The 25,757-nt window shown below is 42.8% G+C and overlaps 1 protein-coding gene across 1 annotated transcript; it reads right to left on the reverse strand.

Annotated features, from left to right (window-relative positions):
• Nucleotides 1-1,297: 1,297 nt before the first annotated feature.
• Nucleotides 1,298-19,608, reverse strand: LOC117642444. The gene is made up of 6 exons (XM_034380680.1): nucleotides 19,549-19,608; nucleotides 18,789-18,940; nucleotides 16,302-16,535; nucleotides 14,889-14,939; nucleotides 2,153-2,440; nucleotides 1,298-1,417 (listed from the first exon to the last, which is right to left on the reverse strand). Exons 2-6 carry the CDS (start codon nucleotides 18,888-18,890, stop codon nucleotides 1,298-1,300), a joined length of 795 nt encoding a protein of 264 aa, XP_034236571.1. The 5' UTR covers nucleotides 18,891-18,940; nucleotides 19,549-19,608.
• Nucleotides 19,609-25,757: the final 6,149 nt, after the last annotated feature.

The raw sequence follows: 25,757 nt of genomic DNA on the forward strand, positions 1-25,757 counted from the left end.
TTGGGCAACGAAGTTGCATCTTCCATTTAAAGTGTGATGGTGGTGACCAATTCATTCTCAGTGTACACCCTCCCTCACGCTAATTTGGGCGAGGAAGCCTTCCTCGTTGAAACTTGGGCGAGGACAAAACCCTCGCCCAAAATCGGGAATTGATCACGCCTTTTTCATTCTCAGTGCATCCCGCACAGATCCTTTCAAGTTTAGAAGGTCTTCCAGCGTCCGGGGGTAAGGGGCCGTTCCTAAAATACGTAACGCTTTTTGAGGCCATTTTTGACCCCCCGCCCCCTATGAAACGCAGCGTAACGCTGCCTCGGACCCCTCCCCCGGTGCGTTACGTGATGAATTGCTAAAGGTTAAAAGCACGCTGAAACTGTCTAAACGTACGAGGAAACCACAATTTCACGCATTTAAGTATAGGTGTGTATGGGTCGATTTGCGTTACATCACGCCGGGTCGAACCCCCCCCCCCATGAAACGCACCGTAACGGAAGCTCTGACCCCCTCCCCCCCTTAGGTGCGTTACGTATTTTATGGACGCCCCCTAAGGGGCCGGCCGGGGAGGGGGCTAGAAAAGTTTTCGAGCGTATTGGCGAGTTACAGTCGTTATCTTAGAAGGAGTCGAAGTATCCATACAAGAGTATCGACAACGTTGAGTGGCACGTATCGACCTTCTCACCTGGAAAGCCGCGTGGAACGCCCGGTCGCGCACGGACATACTGGTGTCGGCGAGGCGCTGGCTGATCATGGCCAAGGGCATGAAGACTCCAACGTTGATCAAGGTCCCCGTGAAGGTGTGTCCGTCAACGTAATTGTTCGCCAGCTGCGACGAAAAAGTTATTGCCATTTTGCAAACTCGACTGAAGCACGGGAGGATCGTCACCCCCTGTTCAGGGTTATTGAACCGCACCGGCCTAACCGTGTCGATGGCATATCTAAAATGTCCTGGGAAGGCGTTTCATCCTCGCATTTCCTTCAAGAACCCCCATTGCACTGTGAAAATTTTGGGAGTCACTTGACAATTTAGAGGCTAATGTTCCATCAAAATATTTCATGACATGGTTTTCACGCCCATGCAATAAGTGAAAGAGCTTTGATAGAAAATCTTGTGTCACTTGGTGACGGCATTTTTGCCATTTGCAAGTGATAAAAATGGCATCGCCGATTATGTGATAAAGTGACTCTGACAACTAATTTGAACAGTGTGCGATGGTGGTCACGAACTGCTACACCTTAGTGTCGGCCCCCCCAGTCCGTCCCTGTGCATAGCAATAGTGCATAACAATACGCTTGAAAATAATTAAAGTTTATACCCACTTGCCTGCAGAGCACTGATAAGAGGAGATGAGAAGCAGCAAACCATGAAATGTATCAAGCTGTCGTAGAAAAGAAACTCCACCTGCCGGGCCAAACGCATGACCTGAAAGAAAAGAGAACTCAAAATATTCTGGATTTTGAGCCGTCCAGGCACGCTCAAACCTGTGGCCCTGCTTTTTATTGTAGCCTTGCATTCCACAGCGGAATTTCCTCACACTCTAAATATTGTACAGTGAAGATTCTTCATTTTATGGTGAAAATGTTCCTTATTATGGTGGTGCAGCTGACTTCGTAACATTCCATCAAGAATTCACTGTACCTTATAGATATTTTGACGAATTTCGTTGGTATTGTGGAGAAAATCTCCACCACAATATGTTGGTGCAGCCTTTCACCGCGAGACATTTACAGTGTAGGCACCTAATCAGTCGAAAATAAAACCTGATTTGTAACGTGACTCTCTTAGGAAACTTGCCGAAAGTGTGCACACTCATCATATGATGATCGTTTTTAAACGTATTACGATGGTTTTTCATCGTAAGGTACGCCCAAGTTTGCACATACGTTATATGCTTAATTTTTTATCGTATTACTTATGAATTTCATCGTATTACGCATGAATTTTACTTTAGTACGTTTGTTCTCATTTCATCGCATGTTACGATGGCCCTTTCACCATAAGAATCTGAGGGTGTGGGCCTTTCTGGTTCGTTAAAAATATGAAAAAATCCAGATCACTCTCGTGATCTTAAACTGTTGACCCTGTCAAATATTTTGCTATAACAAGCTACTTTTCTTTCTGAGGCAAAATAGTTCGTAAGGATTTCAGAGTGCGAACCTTCTGGTGCAGCGCGATGGCCCGCCTCAAGTCTTCCTCGGTCTGCGCTGCCTGCAGCCACGCGCTCAGGGCGCCGTACTGCCCAATGAGAGACGTCTGCAGGCACGTGATGAGAGCCATGGCCGCGTAGAAACCCATGCATCCCGTGATCGCAATGATAGCCTGGAGGCTGCCTATGATCAGGTCGACGGTGTCGTTGGGCGGAGGCGGCCACACTGGCTGAAACGTTCTGCCCGTCATCAGCACTGGCAAGACCACACCAGTGACCATGAGGACGCCGATGCTGCACTGCGAGAAAAAAGTACGGAGCATGTCTGGTCAGTAATTTGCCTGGACCGTCCGTACCTCTCCTACTACGGAACTTCCGTACATTTTTCCTTTCCCGATTACATGAGTTATTATGGGACAAGTACGGACGTTCCGTACTTTCTTCCGTACTTCCGTATCATTTTCGTCTGTACATTTTCCCTGCAAAACTACGGAATTTTTTACAGTGTGATCTGAAGGCAGCGAGGACCGAATCGTTTACGGTAAAAAAGATTCTTGATTTTCCTAGGTAATCGCCCATGTCTTTTCTACAGGCTGCCAGGCGCGGATCTGGCCGTCCGTCCTAGGGGGGGCAAACATGGTGGGTTGCCTACTTTCAGGGGCCGCCGGACAAAGACAAACACGGCAATGAGGGTTGCCCCAGGGGGTTATGGGGGGTTCAGGGGGTCCCAGGGGGTTCTGCAGGTGCTTTTTTCAGTTTTCAACACACGATTGAATGTATGAAAGGAGTGGTAAATGTAAATTGTGTGCGAGCGAAGCAAGCTCAGAAAATTTGCAGTTCTAAGGATCTTTTGGTACTAAACGTGTGCGAGCGAAGCGAGCTCAGAAAATTTGCGGTTCTTAGGGCTTTAAAGGGTGGCAAACGTTATTTGTTTGCGAGCGAAGCGAGCTCAGAAAATTTGCACCTCTTAGGACTTTTTAGAGTGGTAAACGCGTTATTTGTTTAAGGGGGCTCATACATGTTAAAAGCACTTTTTTAAAAAAAAATTTTGATGTAGACGGATTAAGATTTTACAATTTCTGTGTTAAAATCCTTTTAGATAATTTAGTAAGCTTCATTTTGGCTTAAGGGAAAGTGACTTTGGACATTTTTTGGAGATTTAGTCGAAACGTTTAAAATTTTGCTTCTCGTAAGATTTTGTTCGCATACTTGCTCAGATCTGTGGGGAAAAAATCAGGGAGACTCATTCCCAGTAGTGTCATAGAATTGACTAGAATGGGCTTTATATCTGCAATAGTTTTCAAGAAAAAAAATAAAAACAATTTTTTGTTGAAAAATTTGTTTAAAAAATTGTTAAAAAAATTGTTTCTAAAAGTAAAAGTGAATCGTTTGCGAGCGAAGCGAGCTGAGAAAATTTTCAGTTCTTGTCTAGTTCCACTAGTCAATGACAGGGCAAATGCGTGATTTTTTTTTCAGCATGCCTTAGCTTCTGGGGGGGGAGGGCAAAACACCCTTTGCCCCCCCCCCCCGTGTATCCGCGCCTGCAGGCTGCTAGGGAAAACTAGGAACCGTCTGTGCCGTGTGGACCACAGACTATCCTTCGCTTTTCGGGCAAGAGGCTACAGTGTATCGCGCGCAACAGAAGTCCGTGTCTACAGCCACAGCCAGGTATGCAGGCTACACGCGCCGAAACACTTCAAATCTGCACGCTTCAAACTTTACGAAGTATTTTTCAACAGAACGTATTCGTTATGCAAACGACCTTTGCTACACGAAGAAACAACTTTTTCGAAGTACCGCGTATTTGACAAATCATGCAAATGTAACTGTATTCCGAGACGAAGTTGCAACTTACGCACAGAAAGATGAAAATTGGAAGTTTCTGTTATCTCGAATGAAGAAGTCAAATTACACGGACAAAAATAGAAGTGAATATGAGTTCAGAATCACTCACCCAAACAGCCAAGTGAGGTTCTATGACATTCATTTGATTGCAAAAATGTTAAATATTGTTATTGTTGTCCTTCATAACCATCAAGTTCACCATTTTGGAACATCTGCCTCCAAAATGATATTTCTAAGAATGTCTGAATCACGGGGTGTAACAACATTTGAACCATTCATCAAAGTGATTTTCAATGGTGCCATCATTTTCCCTCGTGGACCCGACAACGTTTCAAATACAGTTTGTCAGGTACGTGCTGTGTATAGAGTTGACCATATAAAATGTTTTCCAGTTGATTCATTATGCGTGTGTTTAGATCGTTCTGAAGAGGCTTGAGGAGGAACCATGGATGAACGATGTACTTTTATCATCTCTGAATGATGGAATGTCTATCCGAGTTCCCCTTTCTGCTGTGCGTGATCAAAGGGAGCTACAGGTTTGTGAAAAGCGAAAACAAATTAAAAATAATACATGAATAAAGATTAATTATAGAAACATGTACTCGCGCTGCTATTTACCCCATTGCTCGCGCTATTTACCCCATTGCCGGTGGCGGGGACCCGACTGCGGCACAGTTTCGGAAATTCTCGACCAGACCTACCGATGGGGCGAATAAAATTTTTAGTCAGTCGGTCCCGGGTGATTATCACCGTAGGTTGTCACTCGCGTTCCCCAGGGAAGTGCTTCTTAACTAGACCACTTAGGATGTTGAAATTTGTTTTGAGCTCGCCCCTTGGGGTCCTTTACCACCCCCAATCTTGAGTTTTGAGCTGCCACTTCTGAATCGGCCGTAATAATATCGAGAAGTGGTCAAAAGTGAACTCCGTCCACTTCCCCCGCACCAAGTCCATTTCGAAAAGTGGTGTTTATAACCTTCTGCGAGATGAATGCAGACTTTCTTGTGACCAACATTTTAAAAAGAGTATGTGGGGTCACATCATCGGCCACGGTGACTTTCGGAAAGCAACAGGTGTGAAACAATACGTCATCAAAATTGTTCCCCCAGTTTTCATGCGAACTCCGTCCTCAGTGCTTATTTTGGCACCAAAATCGCAAAAATAGCTTTAGTAATGCGTCCCGGGTCAGGAATTGTGCGTCTTTCTGTTCTGCATCCACCACCACCAAAATCAGCTGGCTGGTGTTGCGGGAAGGGAATCCAAGTGGAATTTAGTCTTCGATTCCGCTGCGTATGTTTTTAAAAACGAACTCCGTCCACCCCCTTTTCTCGAAAACCAATGGTCCAAAAGTGCCCCGATTTCTTCAAAAGTTAGGTTTTAGTGGCCCCTTTGATAAGCGCTTGGTCGGAAGAATCGTATCTCAGCCTAGCGACCAGTGCGTGGCGAGATACAGTGGTTGTAAACGGTACAAGAAATGAACTCCGTCCACCCCTTTTCAAACTGCATATTTCAGCATAAAAATCAGGTTGTCCCGTAACAAGATTGATCAGAATGAATTGTGTCGTCACTTATATGCACTTAATGGGCACCACAGTTCGTCAGACCTGCATTTAAATCGTTTTTTTTAAGGGGGAAATGGCGAACATAACCTCAAATTGCCGTAAGGCGCACCCATACGCCTGTGGTTGCCTGTTTGCCCGGCGCTTCTCTCTGTTCTGTTCAGCGCTGTGCTGTGCACTTAGCTGGGGTTCATTTTACTTTCTTCCACTTCTGTTTTGACCACTCTTTGGCATAATCTAGGACCGTTACCTTGCCTTAGAACTTGAAAAAACAGCCATTGGAAATTTGATTATGAACTATAAATTTCTCCCAATCTTTTTTGGGCTGTCATTTCTAAACGCGTGGGCCGATTTCGCGGAGGCTTCGCATTTTTACCCTTCTAGTAGTCCCATATCGCCTCCGTGCAAAAAGAAATTTTTTCGGGAACCTTTTATTTCAAAAGTATCCTCGAGCTAAAATGACAACCTACGCTGATAATCACCCTCCCCTTTTTAGAAGATTGAGTAGGTTTGCTCGGAAACGGTGAGGAATTTTCAACTGTTGGGATTTTATCCCATTTTCCCATAAAATTTGGAATCGAATGGAAAGAACCTTAAGTCTCTACGACTATTCCTTGACCCCCAAAAAAGTGAGTGAGGGACTCAGTCGGATTTAGGGGCTATGTAGGTTCTTGATTGATGATTTTGAGGACGTTGCCGGTGACGGGGACCCGATTGCGGCATAGTTTCAGAAATGTCTCGACTTGACCTATCGATAGGGCGAATAAAAATTTTCAGTCGGTCGGTCCCCTTTTTTGAAGATTGAGTGGATTTTGTTGAATTTAGGCCTATTTAATCGTTTTGAGGGTGTTGCCGGTGACGGGGACCCGATTGCGGCACAGTTTCGGAAATGTCTCGACCAGACCTACCGATTAGGCGAATAAAAATTTTCAGTCGGTCGGTCGCCTTTTCTGAAGATTGAGTGGATTTCGTTGAATTTAGGCCTATTTAATCGTTTTGAGGGTGTTGCCGGTGACGGGGACCCGATTGCGGCACAGTTTCGGAAATGTCTCGACCAGACCTACCGATAGGGCGAATAAAAATTTTCAGTCGGTCGGTCCCCTTTTTTGAAGATTGAGTGGATTTTGTTGAATTTAGGCCTATTTTTATATTTTTTTAATATCGTTTTTTAGGATTGCGGCACAGTTTCGGAAATGTCTCGACCAGACCTACCGATGGGGCGAATAAAAATTTTCAGTCGGTCGGTCCCCTTTTTTGAAGATTGAGTGGATTTTGTTGAATTTAGGCCTATTTTTATTTTTTTTAAATATCGTTTTTTAGGATGTTGCCGGTGACGGGGACCCGATTGCGGCACAGTTTCGGAAATGTCTCGACCAGACCTACCGATGGGGCGAATAAAAATTTTCAGTCGGTCGGTCCCCTTTTTTGAAGATTGAGTGGATTTTGTTGAATTTAGGCCTATTTTTATATTTTTTTAATATCGTTTTTTAGGATGTTGCCGGTGACGGGGACCCGATTGCGGCACAGTTTCGGAAATGTCTCGACCAGACCTACCGATGGGGCGAATAAAAATTTTCAGTCGGTCGGTCCCCTTTTTTGAAGATTGAGTGGATTTTGTTGAATTTAGGCCTATTTTTATATTTTTATATAGCGTTTTTAGGATGTTGCCGGTGACGGGGACCCGATTGCGGCACAGTTTCGGAAATGTCTCGACCAGACCTACCGATGGGGCGAATAAAAATTTTTAGTCGGTCGGTCCCCTTTTTCGATGATTGAGTGGGTTTGCTCGGAAACTGTGAGGAATTTGGTCCGCTTTTTTGAAGATTAAGTAGGTTTGCTCGGAAACGGTTAGGAATTTTCAACTTTTGGGATTTTTCCCAATTTTCCCATAAAATTTGGAATCGAATGGAAAAAACCGCATGTCTCTACGACCACTCCTTGACCCCAAACATTTCTATGAGTGAGTGAGTGAGTCAGTCAGTCAGTGAGTCAGTCGGATTGGGGCTATATAGGTTCTTGATTTTTTGACGTTTCCTCTTTTAGTTGCGCCTAACAAAACTTGATGACGAATCCTGGATGAACTCTTCTCGATGGCAATCTTTGCAGAAGGGTGAAACTATTAGTATTCCTGCAAACATCCTTCAGGTAATACTGTTTCGATAAATTGATTTCAAATTACTCCTTTGTTTTATTAATATATTTAATTTCACCAGGATATTGACGACAACGCGTCCTGTGACGATGACTATGATGACAATGAGTCCATTGACTCTATGGGAACCGTCGATAATGATCCGCATTACGAAGACGCTGTCGTCCAGGATGTCTTTCCATATGATTCTTATTGTGATCTTCCTCCAAGACAATATCCTGTCAAAGCATTGAATCGTAGGTTATCTTTGTCCTTTGTTTTTCCTATATAAGTTTCATCTGAACTTTGATCACTTTTCGGATGTTTTGATGTGTTCTTTGTAGATGTTATTCGTACCAAGGGAGGTAAGCAACTTCTGAACAAAAACATTGGGAAAACCTTTATGTGGGCTGCCACTTTCGCTGGTGAGACACCGTTCAAGTGCATTGATGGTCAAGATACCAATTTACCGATTGAATTTGGAGGTTTGGAGGTCCTTTGCGTACAAGGCTGTGGAGCAAGGTACTTTCACGCAGAACGACTTATCGGAAGGGGTTCAAATAAGCACAAGGACACACCATCTGTATGTTGCGGCAAAAATGGAAAATTGCAATTATCTGATCATTCAAGATTTCAAGAGCCAGATGCACATATAAAAAGACTGTACACTGATGACTCTGATGATGCAAAGCAATTTCAACATAATATCCAGTATTACAACAGTGTTTTGGCAATGGCTCACCCACTTGTGCGCCGAGAATTTGTTAGATTTAAAGGCAAGAGGCTCGTATGGTTCAACGGAAAAGTATCTTACATTGGCAGTGCATTTAATCCAAATGAAGATGAGAGACCAAGTACTGCAAGAATTTACTTTCACGAATCTTTGGCAACAGCTGCGAATGAAAGGACGTCCTTTATTAAGTATGGACCACATGTTTTAAAGCAAGATACGTTGCATGCCTTGGAAGAATACCTAAGGAACAGAAATTATTACATTCAAGTTATTGAAACAGCTAAAAGACTTTATGATTCTCCTGAGAACGACTCTAATACAGATGTTCAGATTGTATTTAATCCAAAGCCCCTTGGGCAATTCCGAGGAATAAACAGACCGTTTGTGCGGCATTTGAGACAAGAGAGTACCATACCTCAAACTTCTGTCCCTGCACACTGTGCGAAAAAACCACAGTGAATCCCGTTAAGTTTTTTGCCGGGATATACTGCAGTTCAGAACACAGGATTTACCGTGCCTGGCTACAGTATCTACTGTACCTGGTACAGGATATTCCGTACTCCACTCCTGTGGTACAGTAAATCCCGTACAAAGTACAGTAGATCCTGTTAAAAAAGTACAGTAAATCCTGTACTCTGAATTACAGTGACAGCTGTACTAATCACTACAGGATTTACTGTGATTTTTTCCCACAGTGCAGAAGCTGGATTAGCTACGCTTGTAACAGGTGTCACAGGTAACATCGGTTACGATTTCATAATGTCTATGAAAAATCCTCCATTCGGTAGGCCTTCAGAGCAGCGTATAAGGTCAGACAGAGGTATCCTGGATGTATTGCTGTATCCTCTTATTCATCTCCATGGTGAGGACTCTTACATAGACAGCAATCAACCTGACAAACCAACACTCGTGAGGGAGTACTATACGCACAGATTGGCCATACGAGATGACTTTAACATTCTTCATTGGTCACGTCGACTTTATCTAGGTAAGAATGAGATTGCATGTTTTTATAATTTGTCGTCTATTCAGACTTCAAGCTCGTCACTTAATTTCCTTTTTTAATTGCCTAAATTTTACATTTTGATGACCTTTCAGAATACATCATGAACGCTGCAATTAAAATGGAGGAATTATCCTTGCAATTCCTAAGAGCAAAGCAATTAAAACCCAACTAAAACGTAAACACAGTGTACCATGTTTCTTCAAGAAAAAAAGTAGAGGAAATTTTAGCATCAATGGCTCCTGGGGATAAAAAGCGTGTTGGGTCTGTAGTGGTCTTACCAGCATCTCACACTGGAGGTCCAAGGTACTTCAGGAACATGTACTTGAAGTGCTTGGCGATCGCAGACCAAATTGCAGAACCGGACCCAACATACTTTTGCACAAAAACTCTTGTTGTCAACAATGCTGAAATTGAAGGGGATTTAAGGCGTCAAGGTCAACGGCGTAGTTACGCTTTCTTTAGGCCTGGCCTCATTTCCAGAAGTTTTGAACTCAGAACTGATACTTTTCTTGACGACATACTGGAAAAGCAGGTCTTAGGCAGATGTGTTGGGTATACTGGTGTGGTCGAAGATCGCGACAGCAGTAAGTATGAAAAAGGCTTTAAACTAAGTATAATATGATTTTCAACATAACAAATGTAATAGCTCTTGTTTTGCTTTCAATTTAGCTGTGCCACATTTGCATATAGTCCTCTTTATGAAAGAAGAAGACGTTCCATTCACTCCAGAACAACTGAACAGTGTCATTTCTGCTGAACTACCTTCCGATGAAAAAATGAGGAAACTGGTCCTGTCTCACCAAGTGCACCAACCTTGTGAAGAAAGGCCAGACGCAGTTTGCCGTTTGAAGACCGCCACCGGAGATTGTGCTTTCAAGTTCCCTCGGAAGCTGCAGGAGCACACCGTCGTGGGAAGAAATGGTGTGTTTCCTAGACGTCGAAAGGGTGCTGAGGCGTTTCATCGGCCATCGAACCGAACAATTACAAATGAGCACATAGAGGATTATAATCCAGCCCTGTTAGTGCGTGATCCCTCATCACAGAGTATAAAAAGAGTTACCACTGATGGTGTTTTCAAGTACATGTTTGGGTGAGTTCTTTTTGTGCTGTGCTTGTCTTGTTTTTATTTTATTTTTTAATCGAATATATTTTGTACAGGTATTTCACTCAATGCCTTACTGGCAAACATAGGAAGGGAAAACCATCAATGACAACCTATGCTAAAGAAAAGGCTACAGGAAAAGAAACCATGGATTGGGACGAAATTAATTACCTGAGAGACAATCGTCACATTTGTGCCCCTGCTGCTTTTCGCATGCTGCATTCAAAGACTCAATTTGTCAAGTCTTTTTTTATGAGTCATAATGTGGTTCTTCTTCCGGTTCATCTTGAAGATGATGGACCGATCTTGATTGAAGGGGAAGAAATAGATGATTTGCAGGATGCATTGAATAGGCCTTTAAAGAGCATGCTGGAGGCCTACTTTGATCTTGTGACCGAACGGCCAGCTCAGATGAGGAATGTTTCATACCACGACACTCCCAAACATTTCATCTTTGACAAACAGCAGCGGAAATGGATCAAGGGCGATGTTACAAAGACCATTGGGTCCATTTTCGAAGTTAAACCAAGTCCACATAATTTTGAGCGTTACGCGTTGTACCTGCTGTTAGGAAATGTGAAAGGAGCCGCCAGCTGGGAACATTTGCGGACTGTGGATGGCTCCGTTTACCCTACATTTTTGGAGGCAGCTAGGGCTCGCGGACTGATCTTCAGAGCTGACTTTCACGAACCAGTGGTTCGTGAAATGTGTGAGGTCGGTGACTGTGCTTCTCGGCGGCTAGCATTTGCAATGCTCTTGTTTTACAACAGACCTTCTGATTGTGATCAGCTGTGGGAGTTGATTAAGCCTTACGTGATAGATGACATTGATGGGCGCTCTGTCGAAAGTAGGCAAAGGAAAGCCTTAGGTGAAATCAGAGGTCTGTTAAATTTGTGGGGAGTTGCTGAAGATGATGACTTTGCTGGTCTTCCCAAAGTCCGTGCGACCTTCGTTGAAGATGACCCACACGGTAAAAGCGGTTCCTGGTTTTCCCAGGAACACCCTGGAAATCGCCTATGTCTTCGCCGTAGGGCTCCTGGGAAAACCGGGTACCGTTTTCGCCGTGCATTGCCAATTCCTCCGTCTAGAGTCGGAATGCTTAATGCAGAGCAAAGGATAGCATTTGATCGGATCATGGTATCCGTCAATAATCCAGAGTGTCCCTTCCGTCTCTTCTTCTTGGATGGCCCCGCTGGTTCTGGAAAAACATTTTTGTACCAAGTACTTGATGAAGAAATGAGACGTCTTGGAAAGAGCACAGTGTGTACAGCGTTTAGTGGCAACGCCGCTCAACCTCTGCCAAACGGAACGACGTGCCACACTGGGTATGGCATCCCGCTCCACCGGCGACAAGATGAGCCTCGCAGTTCAATTGGGATGGAATCCGCAAGAGCTACACGGTTGAGGGCAGCGGACCTTCACTGTATTGATGAGGTGTCTATGATGCGGAGTTGGCATCTAGACGTAATTGACAACGTTCTATGTGTAAGTATTTTCATTTGAGTTGCCATTTTTAATGTTTTTGGAGCCTTGTTATTGTCAGATCTTTTGTTACAGGATATCATGATGGATGAAAACTTGGGTAAAGTCACTTCTTTTGGAGGGAAAGTGGTCGTTGTGAGCGGCGATTTCCTACAGATTCTTCCAATTGTTGAGAGTCATGAAGATCCAGTTGCGGAGTGTGTTCTTGGCAACAGAAACTGGAATAACTTCATCAGACTTCCTCTCATTCAAAATGAGAGAGCACGCAGAGATCACGAATTCGCTAAGTTTTTGAGAAATGTTGCCACTGGACAGGCAAATGATCAAGTTAATCCTGAGACCATTATTATACCTCAGTACCTGGGAAAGGGAACATCTCGCCGGAAAATTAACAACTATCTCAATCTAGACAAATTGATTAATGCCGTCTTCAGGAATGATTTTGAAAATCCCCGACTAGCAGTGTTGACTCCTACAAACCATGAGTGTTGACTCCTACAAACCATGCATGCCGTGTGATTAATCTGGCGGTTTTGGAACTCATCTTTGGACCTCTAAGTACTTATTTTGGTCACTCAAGCTGGGAAAGACAGGCTGAATCAGAAATTAATAATCGTGATGACGAAGGAGAAGAAGTCATGGACTTTTCTAGGCCAGATTTATTGGCTCAAAAAATTGAGAGCTCCTCATTACCTCCACATGAGCTGCATTTAAAATTGAATGCTATGATCATTATTCCAACTAATTTGTGCCTGTCTCGTGGTATTGTCAATGGCACTCGTGGAAAGATTGTTGCCCTTGGAGTTCATACAATCACCGTTCAGGTGCTTACAGGGAAAATGAAGGACAAACTATTGATTTTACCAAGACTTCGGTTGACTGATGATGAAGTGAAGAAACCGTCTGTTGTTGTTCGGGTTCAGTTTCCTGTCAAACTTGCCTACGGTCTCACTATCCACAAAGGTCAAAGCCAAACTCTGCTAAGGTGTGGAGTGTACTTGTTGAGATCTGTATGGGACCACGGGATGTTGTATGTGGCACTGAGCAGGGCAACCTGTTTAGAAGATCTCCATATACTGATTGTCGACGGTGCCTTCCAAGGAAGAGTCAAGCGGTGCGGGGGAAAGACAATAGGAGACCTCAAGACAGCTAACATCGTTAATCCTGACATACTCCGTATGTTGGGCATTAACTTGCATTAAGCACTGTTAGTTATGCGCCCAGGGAGAAGCAAGCAAGGCCCTTTTGTATATAATTGCACTCATATTAACAGAAGTGCTAACCAACATGATAATTTGTGCGGTTTTTTTTTTTCAAATGTTTTTTTTTAGTAAGTTATTGACCTTCTTTGCATAAATTACACAATTGTTCAATAAATGGTCAGTTATTGTACTCCTTTTTATTAGATCTTTGTCCTCTAAGTCAACGATTGACTTAATGTTACATTTTCATTTGGATTCCAAAAGGAAAAGGTCGTTTAATCAACCTTTAATTACCTTTTTTAAAGTTTTGCTGCCATTACGAGTAAGTTACAAAAATTATAACATAAAAGACTATTTTACATTAACGTTTTTCCACTTCGTAAGTTTTTGAACTGTTTTGTTCTCTTGCAGTCATGTCGACAGCTCCTGTACATTATCCTCAATTTCATACTTTGACATCCATCTTCGATAAATGTGTACTTTGTTATTTTCATTTTTACTTTTCTACATTGTTTGTTTGTCGCTGACAGAACGAGTAAGTAACATATCTTTAGGACAAAAATGAAACTAATCAAAGAAATGAAAGTGATTTCCAGACGGGACTTGTTTGATTTTTCTGTTGCAGTCATTTCGTCAGCTGTTGTATATTAGCCTTAATTTGATTGGTTACATCGTCGTTGAGACATCGTGCGCAGTGGAGGAGCAGGCTGGCCACACTAAAGAGATTGCCTCCTCTGTGAAGGTTCACAGAGGAGTTGAAGGCTCGCCCCCGATGACTGAAATGGGAGGGGGTAGTCCAACTGATTGTTTCTGAAGTCTTTTTTAAAATCGCAGTATTCTTTCAGTTGTGGCTGCCCCCAACCTTAAACTTCTTTTCAACTGCATCATACTTGAGCACTCAACTTGACCAATTCTACGGCTGCGGCGTAAAGACGAGGTAAGGTTTGCACTCATATTAACAGAAGTGCTAACCAACATGATAATTTGTGCGGTTTTTTTTCAAATGTTTTTTTTTTAAGTAAGTTATTGACCTTCTTTGCATAAATTACACAATTGATCAATAAATGGTCAGTTATTGTACTCCTTTTTTTTAGATCTTTGTCCTCTAAGTCAACGATTGACTTAATGTTACATTTTCATTTGGATTCCAAAAGGAAAAGGTCGTTAGGTTAGGTGAGGTTAGGTTACTCTAACTTGTGGCTCTAAGAAGGGGGTTAGGTTAGGTTAGGTGTAGCTACACGAGCTATTTTGAGCATGAATGTAAAAGTAGTTAGCCTGCTGTATTCGAAGGACTTTACTCGTATTGCAACTCTATTTTGACAGGAGTCGAGTCATTTCCCTTTTCCGCTTTACTGGATCAATTGATTTTTCCCTTATTCAATTATAAATGTTGGTCTCCTGCACTTTCAACACATTACTAACTTTTTACTCATTTTGCCAGTACTGATGCGAGTAATTTGTGCAATCATTATACGTACTTTTTTCTTTTTTGAAGAAATATTTTGGAAATTTTAAATAATGTACTGACAATTTGGTTTTGTACATAATTTTACGAAGGCAATTAATCCGACCTAGAAAATACTAAGTATCATTGTTGCTTACGTAATTAATGAGAAGTCAGTAACGTGCTGCGAGTGTGCAATTCACGAATCATTCACCCCTTTCCACTCGAAGCATTTTAGTCACTGACCTGTACTGATACTAGTCGGTGATAAATGCGATGTAAAGACGCCAGTAACATCTGGTCATGCGAGAAAAAGAAACGATGATAACATTTTGGTTATCGTTCAATCATGGCCTACTCTTAAGCAAGAGATGGACTTCCTGATACATAGATAATCTACAATACTGTTTCGTAAGTTGAGAAAATATTAGCAGAAAAATTAAAGTTGTCTTCAATAAAGCTTAAAGTTGTGTTACTTTAATTTTTGCTGTTAAGTCACTGGCAAATGTCTTGCACTGGCAACGCCTATACCGTAATCCGGGCTAACTTGAGACAATTTTAGGAAAATTTCACTCTGAAAACCTAACAAAGTATCTTAGCCTTACGAAGTGAAGTAGCTTCCTATAACGAAGTATTTTGAGCATACACCTAAGGTTACAAAGAAAATGGTTCTTACTATTTCTTCACATTACAAACTAAGTTGTTTGTACCTTACATGTGCTCAAAATACTTCGTAACGCTTTAAGAATGCAGACATCATCGAGGAAGTTGACTTTTTATCTCTTGCTACAAATTTTTTTTGTGCAAACGTAATATGTACTCTTTTCCCTTTGGCTATGCACTGTTTTGTTCATTGTATGATGTATTTAGTCCATTTAACCTTATGTCCTTTGTAATGTACCTATTTCATCATGATCTAATGACAATTATTGGCTGAGCGATAGCGAAGCCTGTTACTCCAGTGGGGTTGAAAAGTTTTTCCTGTCTGTCTGTGTGTCTGTCTGTGTGTGTGTGTACACTACTCCTCCTGAACGGCTCGGCCGATCTGGCTGAGATTTTGCAGGCTTATTAGGTATGTTCTTGGCTCGGCACACGCGAAATTTCACTATCCTAGCTCAACTGGTTCAGTTTTTACAGCCGAAAAACACCTAAAAAACGGCGAAAAATCGAATTTTCTGCAGGCAGATCACTTCTGCCTTGAAGAAAGGGAGGACTGGGGGGCGGAGCCCCCCAGCCCCGACAAGTTAAAAAGTGACAAGGGTCCAGATTGTGTTATCTGTAGATGAAGCAACTCTTTCTAGAATGAAGGGGAGTCTGGGGGGCGGAGCCCCTCAGCATGCATCACGTAAGAAGTAACCGACGATGGACAAGCCAATGTCTGCCGAAGGCAGGCTAGCGCCGCAGGCCAAGGTAGGTACGCCAGGCGCGGATTGGAGGAACAGGCCGCGAGACATCGCGAAGCCTGTTACGACAAGACGCGGTGTGGCGTAAACCTACCTTGTATCCTTTAAACGATCAAAATTGTGCATAGTTCAAGAGAAAATAGTACATTTTACGTTTGCTCAAAAAAGTCATAAGCAAAAGAGAAAAGTCCATAGAGGTCTGACAGTGAGAAACAGTCGTCGATGCAACTGCTGTGTTAATTCTGACCGTGCTGACCTGCACTCCGTGGTGCGAGTCGATTTTCATCTCGATCTCCACGGCGACGGCACGCATGTCCGTCAAGATGACCAGGACGCGTTCTCGCCTCGCGAAGAAGGTGAAACTGCCGCCGATGCACGAGTAGATGCCGCAGCACATGTTGGCGGGGCCCGTCGCCGCCACGAGGTCGCTGGAGAGCAGTGCCGCCGCTCCCGTCATGGCGCTCAGGGCGGCTCCGATTATGGGGGGAACCTGTCGTGGCCACCATCAACACACATCACTTGAGGTGTTGCTAACGGTCCCGTTGTCTCGTTTAAAAATAACAGGAAAAGTAGCGATAAACATCGGCAACTTTGGCCCGTCCCGTACCTAAACAGTGTGAATTTCGCCTTTGTTTAACCCTGACGGGTTTGAACCTGAGTCTGGGGTCAAAATAGGTGTTATTTTCGTCATCAGCACCCTCAAAAACATGAGAAACAATGCAAAAACTCGAATGGAAAGAATGTTCAAAAAACATACACAACCCCGCTGGGATTTGAACCCGGGTCCGAACTTCTCCGATTCGCTCGAAACTGGCACCATTGATTTTCTCTCGTCGCCCCGACTCCAAAAATACCCCTACATGTCCTCCTAGCTGCATCCGTTGCCGAGATCCTCCTCGACCCCATGTAGACCATGATGCACCTGCAGCAGCGCCCCAGGGGCTCGGATCGGATTTGCTGCCACCGGGCGGTTCTAAGGGTCACCCAAGGAGGCTGCATACCAAATTTGATCAAGATCGGACCACGGGAAGTCCTCGGACGAACGAACGGACGGACGGACGCACAGCATGCATCATACTATATGCCCGTCCCTCCGTCCATTGTTGTACAACAATTGTTGTACTCTGAAAGTACAATAAAAACCTGATAAAAAATTTGCCAGAAATTTGTGTACTTTTGTTGTGGCTTTTTCTTGCAGTGGGCGAGCCACACTGCAAGAAAAAGTGTAGATAGTACAACAAAAGTACAACAGAAACTGTACAATAAAAGTACAACAGGGATTGTAGAAAGTACAATGAGAATTTTACAAACCACAACGAGCCCTGGACTGCACAGCACTCCTCATGCCGGTCCCATTGTACTTTGTACAACAATTGTTGTACTTGAAAAGTACACTAATTTCTTGATAAAAAATTTGTCAGAAATTTGTGTACTTTTGCTGTGGCTATTTCCTGCAGTGCACGAATCTGGGGTTGATAAGGGTTCCAAACTGCAAAACAGGGTGGTTTGGTGGAACAAGCTAATATTGATGAACCCACTGACCTAACAACTAGAACTCGGGGAAGTGGCAGCAGAAAACATACGTTCACGCCAAAAGAAAATGACGTTTAACTGAGTCGCAGCCGCTGTGACGATTCAAAGTTTGAAAATCGCTAGTTTTGACGACAAATTTTAATATTACTTTCTGGTCTGCTGCCATTTGAGTACTTTTTTCAAGCGATTTTGGAAGACTTTCCGTTAACACATTCATCGTGCGAAGGTCCTTCGTCAATTCATGAAAGATGTCACACAAAAAAATTGAAATTTGCGTATAATTGATCCAGGAAGCGGAAGAAGGGGATAACTCAATTTTGGCCATTTTCCAGGAGAAACCAAAAACTGTTAAGAGGGAAAAGTCAAACAAAACAAATGAATGTTGCACATGTTAATAATTTCAAAAAGCATTAGTAAAATTTTGGAAAAAAAATAAAAAGTGTAAGGTTACTCCGTAGAGGATTTCTGCGACTTATCGCTTTCCGTTGAAATGGAAAACAGAGTCAGCTCACCTTATATTTCCTAAACAAAGAGGAATTTGGAGACAAGTCAAGTGGAACAATAGTCTGGGGACCCCACGAACCCTCCGAACCCACGAACCACGAACCCACGAACCAAGTCTGAGTCACTTTCAGGACCTTGGCCTCCCAGTCAAGACTTATCTTTTTACAGGATGTTTTTTGGCCCGTCCCGTTTATTTTTTGTAAAAAAAAAATGACGGAGGGACGGGCATATAGTGTTTGTTACTCTGGTGTATTTTTTGGACTTAGCTCTTTTTTCCAAATTGAAATTTAAAATTAAGGGGGGGCTAAGTTGAGTTGATTGTTTTTACACAAGATTCATAAAAATACAAGTTGAGTTATATCCTTTTGCCAATTTGTCAAACGGACTCATGTGGACTTCCGTTGAGTTATCTCCATTTTCCAATGAAATTTAGACCGTAAAAGGGGTTAAGTTGAGTCATACCCTTTTTCCATGTGGATTTTCTCCTAAACTGCTTGGAATTCAGTCAAATAATTTGGTGTAATGATGGAAACCATTCTAAGGCACAATATTAAAATACAAACTCAATTTGGGGATAAGTCAAGTTATTCCCTTCTTCCGCTTCCTGGATCAATTATCGTGAACTTTCTTTGGCTGACACAGGAGCCTTCGTCCATTCCAACTTTTTTTCTTGCAGTGATTTCTTATCACGTGAGAAGGTCTTTACCCAACTGCAGACGCAGATACCGAAAAGACGCTGCCTTATTCCACGCGGCTTGTCTCTGCTCAAAAGCCACACCCAGAAGCCGAGGTCTCCGCTCATCGACATCGCACAGCGAAGTGGCAGCGGGCACTGCAGTGCTGTGGCCGTGGCTTGGCCTGTTCAACCCTCAATAAATTTTAATGATCACGTGGGTAAAGTTTTGTTCAAACCATGCACCACACCAATTTGACGATGTTGTCAGAATCAGGCTCTTCCCATCTCTCTTCACTATGGGGCCAAATAAGTCATTCCCAGAAATTCCGTGACCGAATTACTGTCAATTTATCAAAACCTTTTTCTGTGCTCAAGTTTTTAGTTTGAACTGACAACGGATAAAGGTTTTTGAAAACTTAGGAAAATTCTTTGAGGAAAATTGGTCTTTCCTGGTCAGAATTCGTCGCAGTGGAGGTGGTTTTCATCTAAATCGGAGAGGTAAAACGTAAATGCTGAGGACATATCACCTCAATCCACCTTTCGGACTGTGAAGAAATTCGTGTCATGTTTAAAAGTTAAAACGTGTTTAGATTCGCGAAGTCCCAAAGTCCAAAAATATAAAACTTTGAAAAACCTTTTTTTTTCATTGAATTTTACAAGGTTTTAAACTTAAGAGCCTTTTCTCTTTCAACTCAACCGTGTCCGAGAAAAATTCAAAAATCTTGCGACATTGCCGAGGTAGCCACATCCACTTTCAGAACAAAAGTTACCTCGTTTTACCCCCTCTCACCTTGTGCTCACCCTGTCACCTCGCAGCAGCAGCAACTGCGAACCACCTCGCTGGGGAAGGTTCTGACTGGGACGCTCTGTACGCTTCTGCTCGTCGAAACGGCAGCACGAAGGGAGGGAGACTTGGTCCGGTCTCAACCACCCCACTGGACGGGCGGCGCGTGCCACCCACGAGGATACGCGAAAGCAGCTCATGGCTGATGCACCTACGCATACATACATTACCAGTCTCATTCAATATTTTTGTTGCGCATCACGCGATCCCATTGCAGTGGAGGGACCCTTCGCACGCACAGAAGACGGCAGGCACACTGCCCCCAGCCGAGTCTTCGCATCCAGCTGGCCGTTTCTGGCCGTTGCCTGGAGTTCTATGGTGGCCGCAGGATGGCCTCACGTGTCCGCACTAGTCCGGTAGTACATAAGGAGGTTTCTGCCGGTGGAAGAACAAGTACACTGCACTCAAAAACTCCTTGCTAAGTATTTTCCGCGGCTTTGTGTTACGAAATCTCTTGAAAACTTATTTCTTTGCATTGCGAAGTTTTGATCTGCAAATTATATAAACAATGCTTTGCAACGTTACAAACCATTGCTTCGCAACGTCACGCACTTCCTTTTTTGTGCCTTAGCAACAATTTCTTCGCAATGCTCATAAAAACGACTATGAGGGTGTTCGTTATACACAGCGGGAGAACACTTCATCCTGCAAAGTACTTTTCTTCGCAAGCTTTTCAGAGTGTGTTAGAAACGGGGAACCAACGGAAGCGCCTGTGGCAAAAATGTTGCCAAAGGCCCCTTTGTTCATTTACCAATATACGGTAGCTCGTTAAAACGAAGAGTCATCGTGAATTTAAGGACCTCTGTCGATTTGAGATTTGTGTTCCTGGATTTGCGAAGAATCATTTCTCACTCATGAAGAATCTTATCAAATTACCAAGAATCTTAGCTGGGTCTCCATCGATCTGCATCGTGAAGCATGTCTTCTGCTTGGGTGCTGGTGCGGGCAACCTCGGCATACCTTCTTGTCTTGACGCTGTTGGGGACGCTTATGTCTTTCAAACTCTTCCGATTAGGGTCAGTTGGGGTAATAATGGGACAGTTTGAATAATAAGGTTTCCACAACTCTGCAATGGCGAGTTGGAGTGTTGTTAGTAATGCTTTTAAAGGATAGGGTACTCTGTTCCACACCACACTCTGAGAAAAAATGACGGTAAATCCTGGATAATTTTTTTGCCAAACTTTACCGTTCTTCAAAAACCAGTATCCTCCGTACAGTCTACAGTATTTACCGTACTTGTTTTACAAAATATTCCGTAGTCTTTTAACAGTAGTTACCGTTCTTCCGTACAGTCCACACTGCAAGAAAAAGCCTCAACAAAAAGTACACAAATTTCTGGCAAATTTTTTATCAGGTTTTTATTGTACTTTCAGAGTACAACAATTGTTGTACAAAGTACAATGGAACCGGCATGACGAGTGCTGTGTAGTCCAGGCCTCGTTGTGGTTTGTACAATTCTCGTTGTACTTTCTACAATCCCTGGTGTACTTTTATTGTACAGTTTTTGTTGTACATTTGTTGTACTATTCACACTTTTTCTTGCAGTGCATGCCGTAGGAAAGACAAGATCTGGTCCCAACAAAGGCCGCTTCCAAGAAGTGTCCACATCAGGATCTTGAAAAAGGGGTCGACCGACTGAAAAATTTTATTGCACCTTTCAATAGGTCTCGTCAAGACCTTTCCAACGAGTGGTCGGAAGAGGGGTCCAGGAGTCCGACTTCAGCAGTTGCGTACTTCAGGAACTTGGAAAAAGAGGGTCAACCGACTGAACAAAATTATAGCAGTTTTTGATAGGTATTAAAAGTACGGGATTGCCGGGGAAAAATGTACGGGATTCCCTGTAAAAAAAGTACGGCGTTTCCTGTAAAAAAAAGTACGGTATTGCCTGTAAAAAAACGACGGCATTGCCTGTTAAAACAAGTACGGTGAAGTCTGGAGTAATACAGTACAGGATTTACCGTGATCTTTTCTCGCAGTGCATTTGGCGTTAAAATAAGATCAAAAAGTGATTTAATTTTGAAGTTGTGTAAAATAAACTATGAAAATTCGGACTTGTAAGTTTGGGGGTAAGAATGGGACACGCTGGGGTAAAAATGAGACAGGGGTTTAGCAGTGGTAAAACAGGCCTCAAAGTTTGTCAACTAGACACCACTGTATGAAATTCGATCCGTCTCAACACGAGGAACAATAAATGTCATCACATGCCACAGGTTCGGATGAAAAATGAAAAGGCATTGCGCTTCAAAAGAACTTGGGTGCAATTTGACCTTTAGCGACTATTTGTTAATTTCAAAGCCCATTAACTTTTTAAATATCCGTCCAAACCCATAGCATGTGCTGACATATTTTTGTTTGTATTGTCGCGGCCAATCTATTCCCGTTCAGAGATGTCAATTCGAACAACTTTGAAAATTTTCTCCCCTAAGGCCTCAATTTACCAATAACCAAGTGTCCCATTTTTACCCCAGGAGTGCCCCATTCTTCCCCAAAGTGGTGGCCCATTCTTACCCCACCGCAAAATTCTACAATTGCAAGTTATCGAATGCATTGATGTCAAAATGAGTTGGTGGATCGAAATCCTCGTTCTTTTAGCTTTCCAAAACAGTATAATACTTTACTTTTCTGTTTATGGGGGTTCTGTAGTGTTCTAATTAGATGACCTCTGCGGCAAATTTTTCCAATCTTTAGAAAACCCATAATTACCATGTTCTACTTGATTTCTTAACTCCCATTTCTATGAGCAGTCATTGTCGCGCCGTATGAAAAATGGAATACTAGACACCTCAATGAACATTTAAAGCACAAACATGTCATTGTAGGTCGTTTTAAAATGCCAAAACTCGTCAAGATTAGAAAGTGTCCCATTTTTCCCCAAGTTTTCAGTGTCCCATTATGGCCCCAACGGCGGCCGATTGCGGCCGATTATTTACACATTTGTTCCCTGCAGCCTAGTCGTGGTCGTGGCATTGATCGCCATGGCGGTGGGCCTAATGTCCGCCTGCACGGCGAGACCCGTTTCCCATCCAGAGATTGTGGCCGCTGATGATGATGGGATCGCAGGTAAATAATTTTTTGACGATGAAAGTGCTTTTAAAACGGAACTTGATGAGGAGCTGGTGAAACAAAACACGGCTGTTGAAGTAAGACGTCAAATTTGTTTCAACATGGATCAACATTCAAACAAATGTGACAATACTTAAACGTGACAAAATTCACGGTAGTGAATATGACGTCACATGCTTCACGCCGAATGATTTTGTTTAAGGCCAGGGACAGGTGAAAAAATGATCTCAGAAACTGCTGGTCCAAAACTTCTTATTTTCTGTCAAAATCTTACTCTTGATGATAAACTATTTCACCCAAAATCCCATCCCATAATATCAAGCGGTTCCTGAGATACAGGCTTTTTTATAATTTTTTAAGTGTTTGTTAAAAAATTCCTGTGCGTTTCCCATTTTGGGTTATTGACCTGACCGACATATTTTTTTGTTCGTCTAAGTCCAAAGAACTAACGCAAGTGACAGATTTTAGTTTCCGGCACTGATAGCAAAATACCAACTTTTCAATTTTGACATTTTTCAAAAACCAAAGATTTTCCCTTTTTTTGTAAAAACCGATATCCAAAACCATACTTCTGGGTGGAATATACAAAAACTGTCACTTGCGTTTCCTCGCAATAACCTACTGAGTCAGTGGAAAAAATATCATTGACGACACTTCAAACTGTATGCGCACAGGACCATTCAAATGTTAAAAAAAATGTCTTCGGAGAAAAGGGCGTTTAAAGTTTGGTGACAGATTTTAATGGATTTTCAGCCAAAAAAATCTCCTTGCGCATACTATTTTGTCGTAAAAGGTTGACCTGGATATTTTTCACTTCTTCGATTCATTTTTAAAAGATCCCAGCATGCACAACTGAAAATGTCCATTACATTATCATTGGCAAGCTTCTAAAGCATGCATTTCACTTAAATTGATCAACAATGTACAAAATAGACAAGTTTTAGTGACTTCTTAGATGAAAAAAGCATGTGATTACTAATATAATGGAAATTTTGAACTAGGCATGCTGGAATCTTTTTAAAATGAATCGAAGAAGTGCAAAATGTGAAGATAAGCCTTTTACGTCAAAATAGTATGCGCAAGAGGATTGTTCAAGATACGGCTAAATAAAGCCAAAACAGTCCAAAAAAGACAATTCGACTGGGTTCAAGACCTAGCATATGCCTTCAAAAATCAAATCTTAGTCTCTTTGAAGTATGATTTCATATTCCCAACAAATTATGACAGTGGGGTTCATTTTAAAAATGGCAAGATTTTCGCTAGAACCCCCCTCCCCCCTCCCCCCTTGATGGCAAAACGGACAATTTTACTAAAGTGTCGTAAATGCAGGAGTGTGCGAAAAGATGTATTTTAAGCACTTCCAGGTCCCGGATAGTCGAAGTCCCGACAGATCCTGAAAGAGGAAGGTCCAAAGGACCATTTTCCACCCAGAACTCATTTCATTCAATTTCACCAAACTTCTTCATTTTTTCACCTGTCCCTGGCCTTAATTTTGTACGTAGTGAGGCATGATTTAACACCTGCAAATTTGTGTAAGTTGGTGCGTTTTTGGCCCGCCCTTCTATTCAAAAAATAGGGGGTATGGCCTATGCATTTGCCTTTGTGTCTGTGTCGAGGGAGTTGAGCTAGAGTTTCCAAATTTGGAAGGCACTGTAGGAAGAGCGCCTTGGATCTTGGAAAAAAGGGGGTCGACCGACTGAAAAATTTTATTGCGGTTTTCGATAGGTCTGGTCGGAAGGGGGGTCTACGAGCCCGCCTTCGGCAATTATCACGATCAGGGCACGATCAGGGCACAATTATCACGTAAAGGGCACAACTGGGGAAGGGCATTAAAATTTTGCTTGAAATTCCTACACCATTTACGCCCTTTCCAAGGGCATAAACGATTTATGCCCTTGCAAGGGCGTAAAAGAGTATTTATGCCCTAAAGGGCGTAATTTTTTATGCCTTTGTTTTACCAGTGGAGTGACATCTGTTTTTCTTGTAGGGCGCAACAATCACGGCACAAGGATGGTCAAGGGGAAAATTGGCCGAACAGTTGACACTCGGCTCATGAGTGTGACACTTGGTGAAAAGTGTTGCTGCATGCATGCTTGCCTCTGTGCTATATCAGAAAAGTGAAAATAAACGTAGGTGGTAAATCGTAGCATCAAAGGCAATCAAATTATTCAATGTGTTAAATGGGTCAACTCATGCGTGAAATCAAAAAAAGACAATTTTTGTACCGTCATCGCGGCACATATTAGCATTAATTTTGGTGCAAATTGCCTCTCAACGTCATGATGGGAACTCAATTCAACTATAGACCTCTTTGCCGCTCCCACGGTCCCCCTCCCTGGACCACCGTCGCCTCAACGCGAGCCAAACAAATCTCAGGTATGCTGCCTGCTAGGCGACGCACGACGGATGCGTATTTTGGTCATATCTCGTAAACCGTTAAAGCTAGATGGGTATAGTAAGCGAGCCGATTGTAGTTTAAGCAGAGATCTATAATCGGCTCGCTTACGGTACACGTCTATCTTGTACGGTCTGGGAAATATGGCCGAAAAACCCACCCGCCGCGCGCCGTCCGGTGTGCAGCATACCTGCGATTTGTTTGGCTCGCGTTGCTAGGCAACGGCGGTCCAGGGAGGGGACCGTGGGAGCGGCGAAGAGGTCTATTGTCACGATATTATCGTTGAAAACATCAGCTTTAAATCAAATGATTACATTGCAGTTGGCCCAGTTGCACAATTACATATATAGATTGGAAAGTTGTGCTTTTAGCTTTGGAATTATGCACCTAAAATCCGGTACAATATGCTCTCATTATGCTGCCAAAATGAGCCTATTAGGCCCTTATTAGGGTAAGGTAACCAAACATGGATCACTTTTTAGAAATGTCCTGTATTTCAGCTCAAACAAGCGATGACCCAAATTTTCTTCGATACGCTCCGAGATTACTACAAAGACAACCTCTTCTCAAGAACTGAACATTGAATAACAAATACTATGAAATTTACGGGGCTCTGAATTTTCACTGATTTTGGTGATCCATATTTGGGTCTGACCCAAACATGGATCACACACACACACACCCTCGCGTTTTGACA

This window comes from Thrips palmi, unplaced genomic scaffold (genome assembly GCF_012932325.1).
Source record: "Thrips palmi isolate BJ-2018 unplaced genomic scaffold, TpBJ-2018v1 HiC_scaffold_16, whole genome shotgun sequence".
Taxonomy (NCBI): Eukaryota; Metazoa; Arthropoda; class Insecta; order Thysanoptera; family Thripidae; genus Thrips; species Thrips palmi.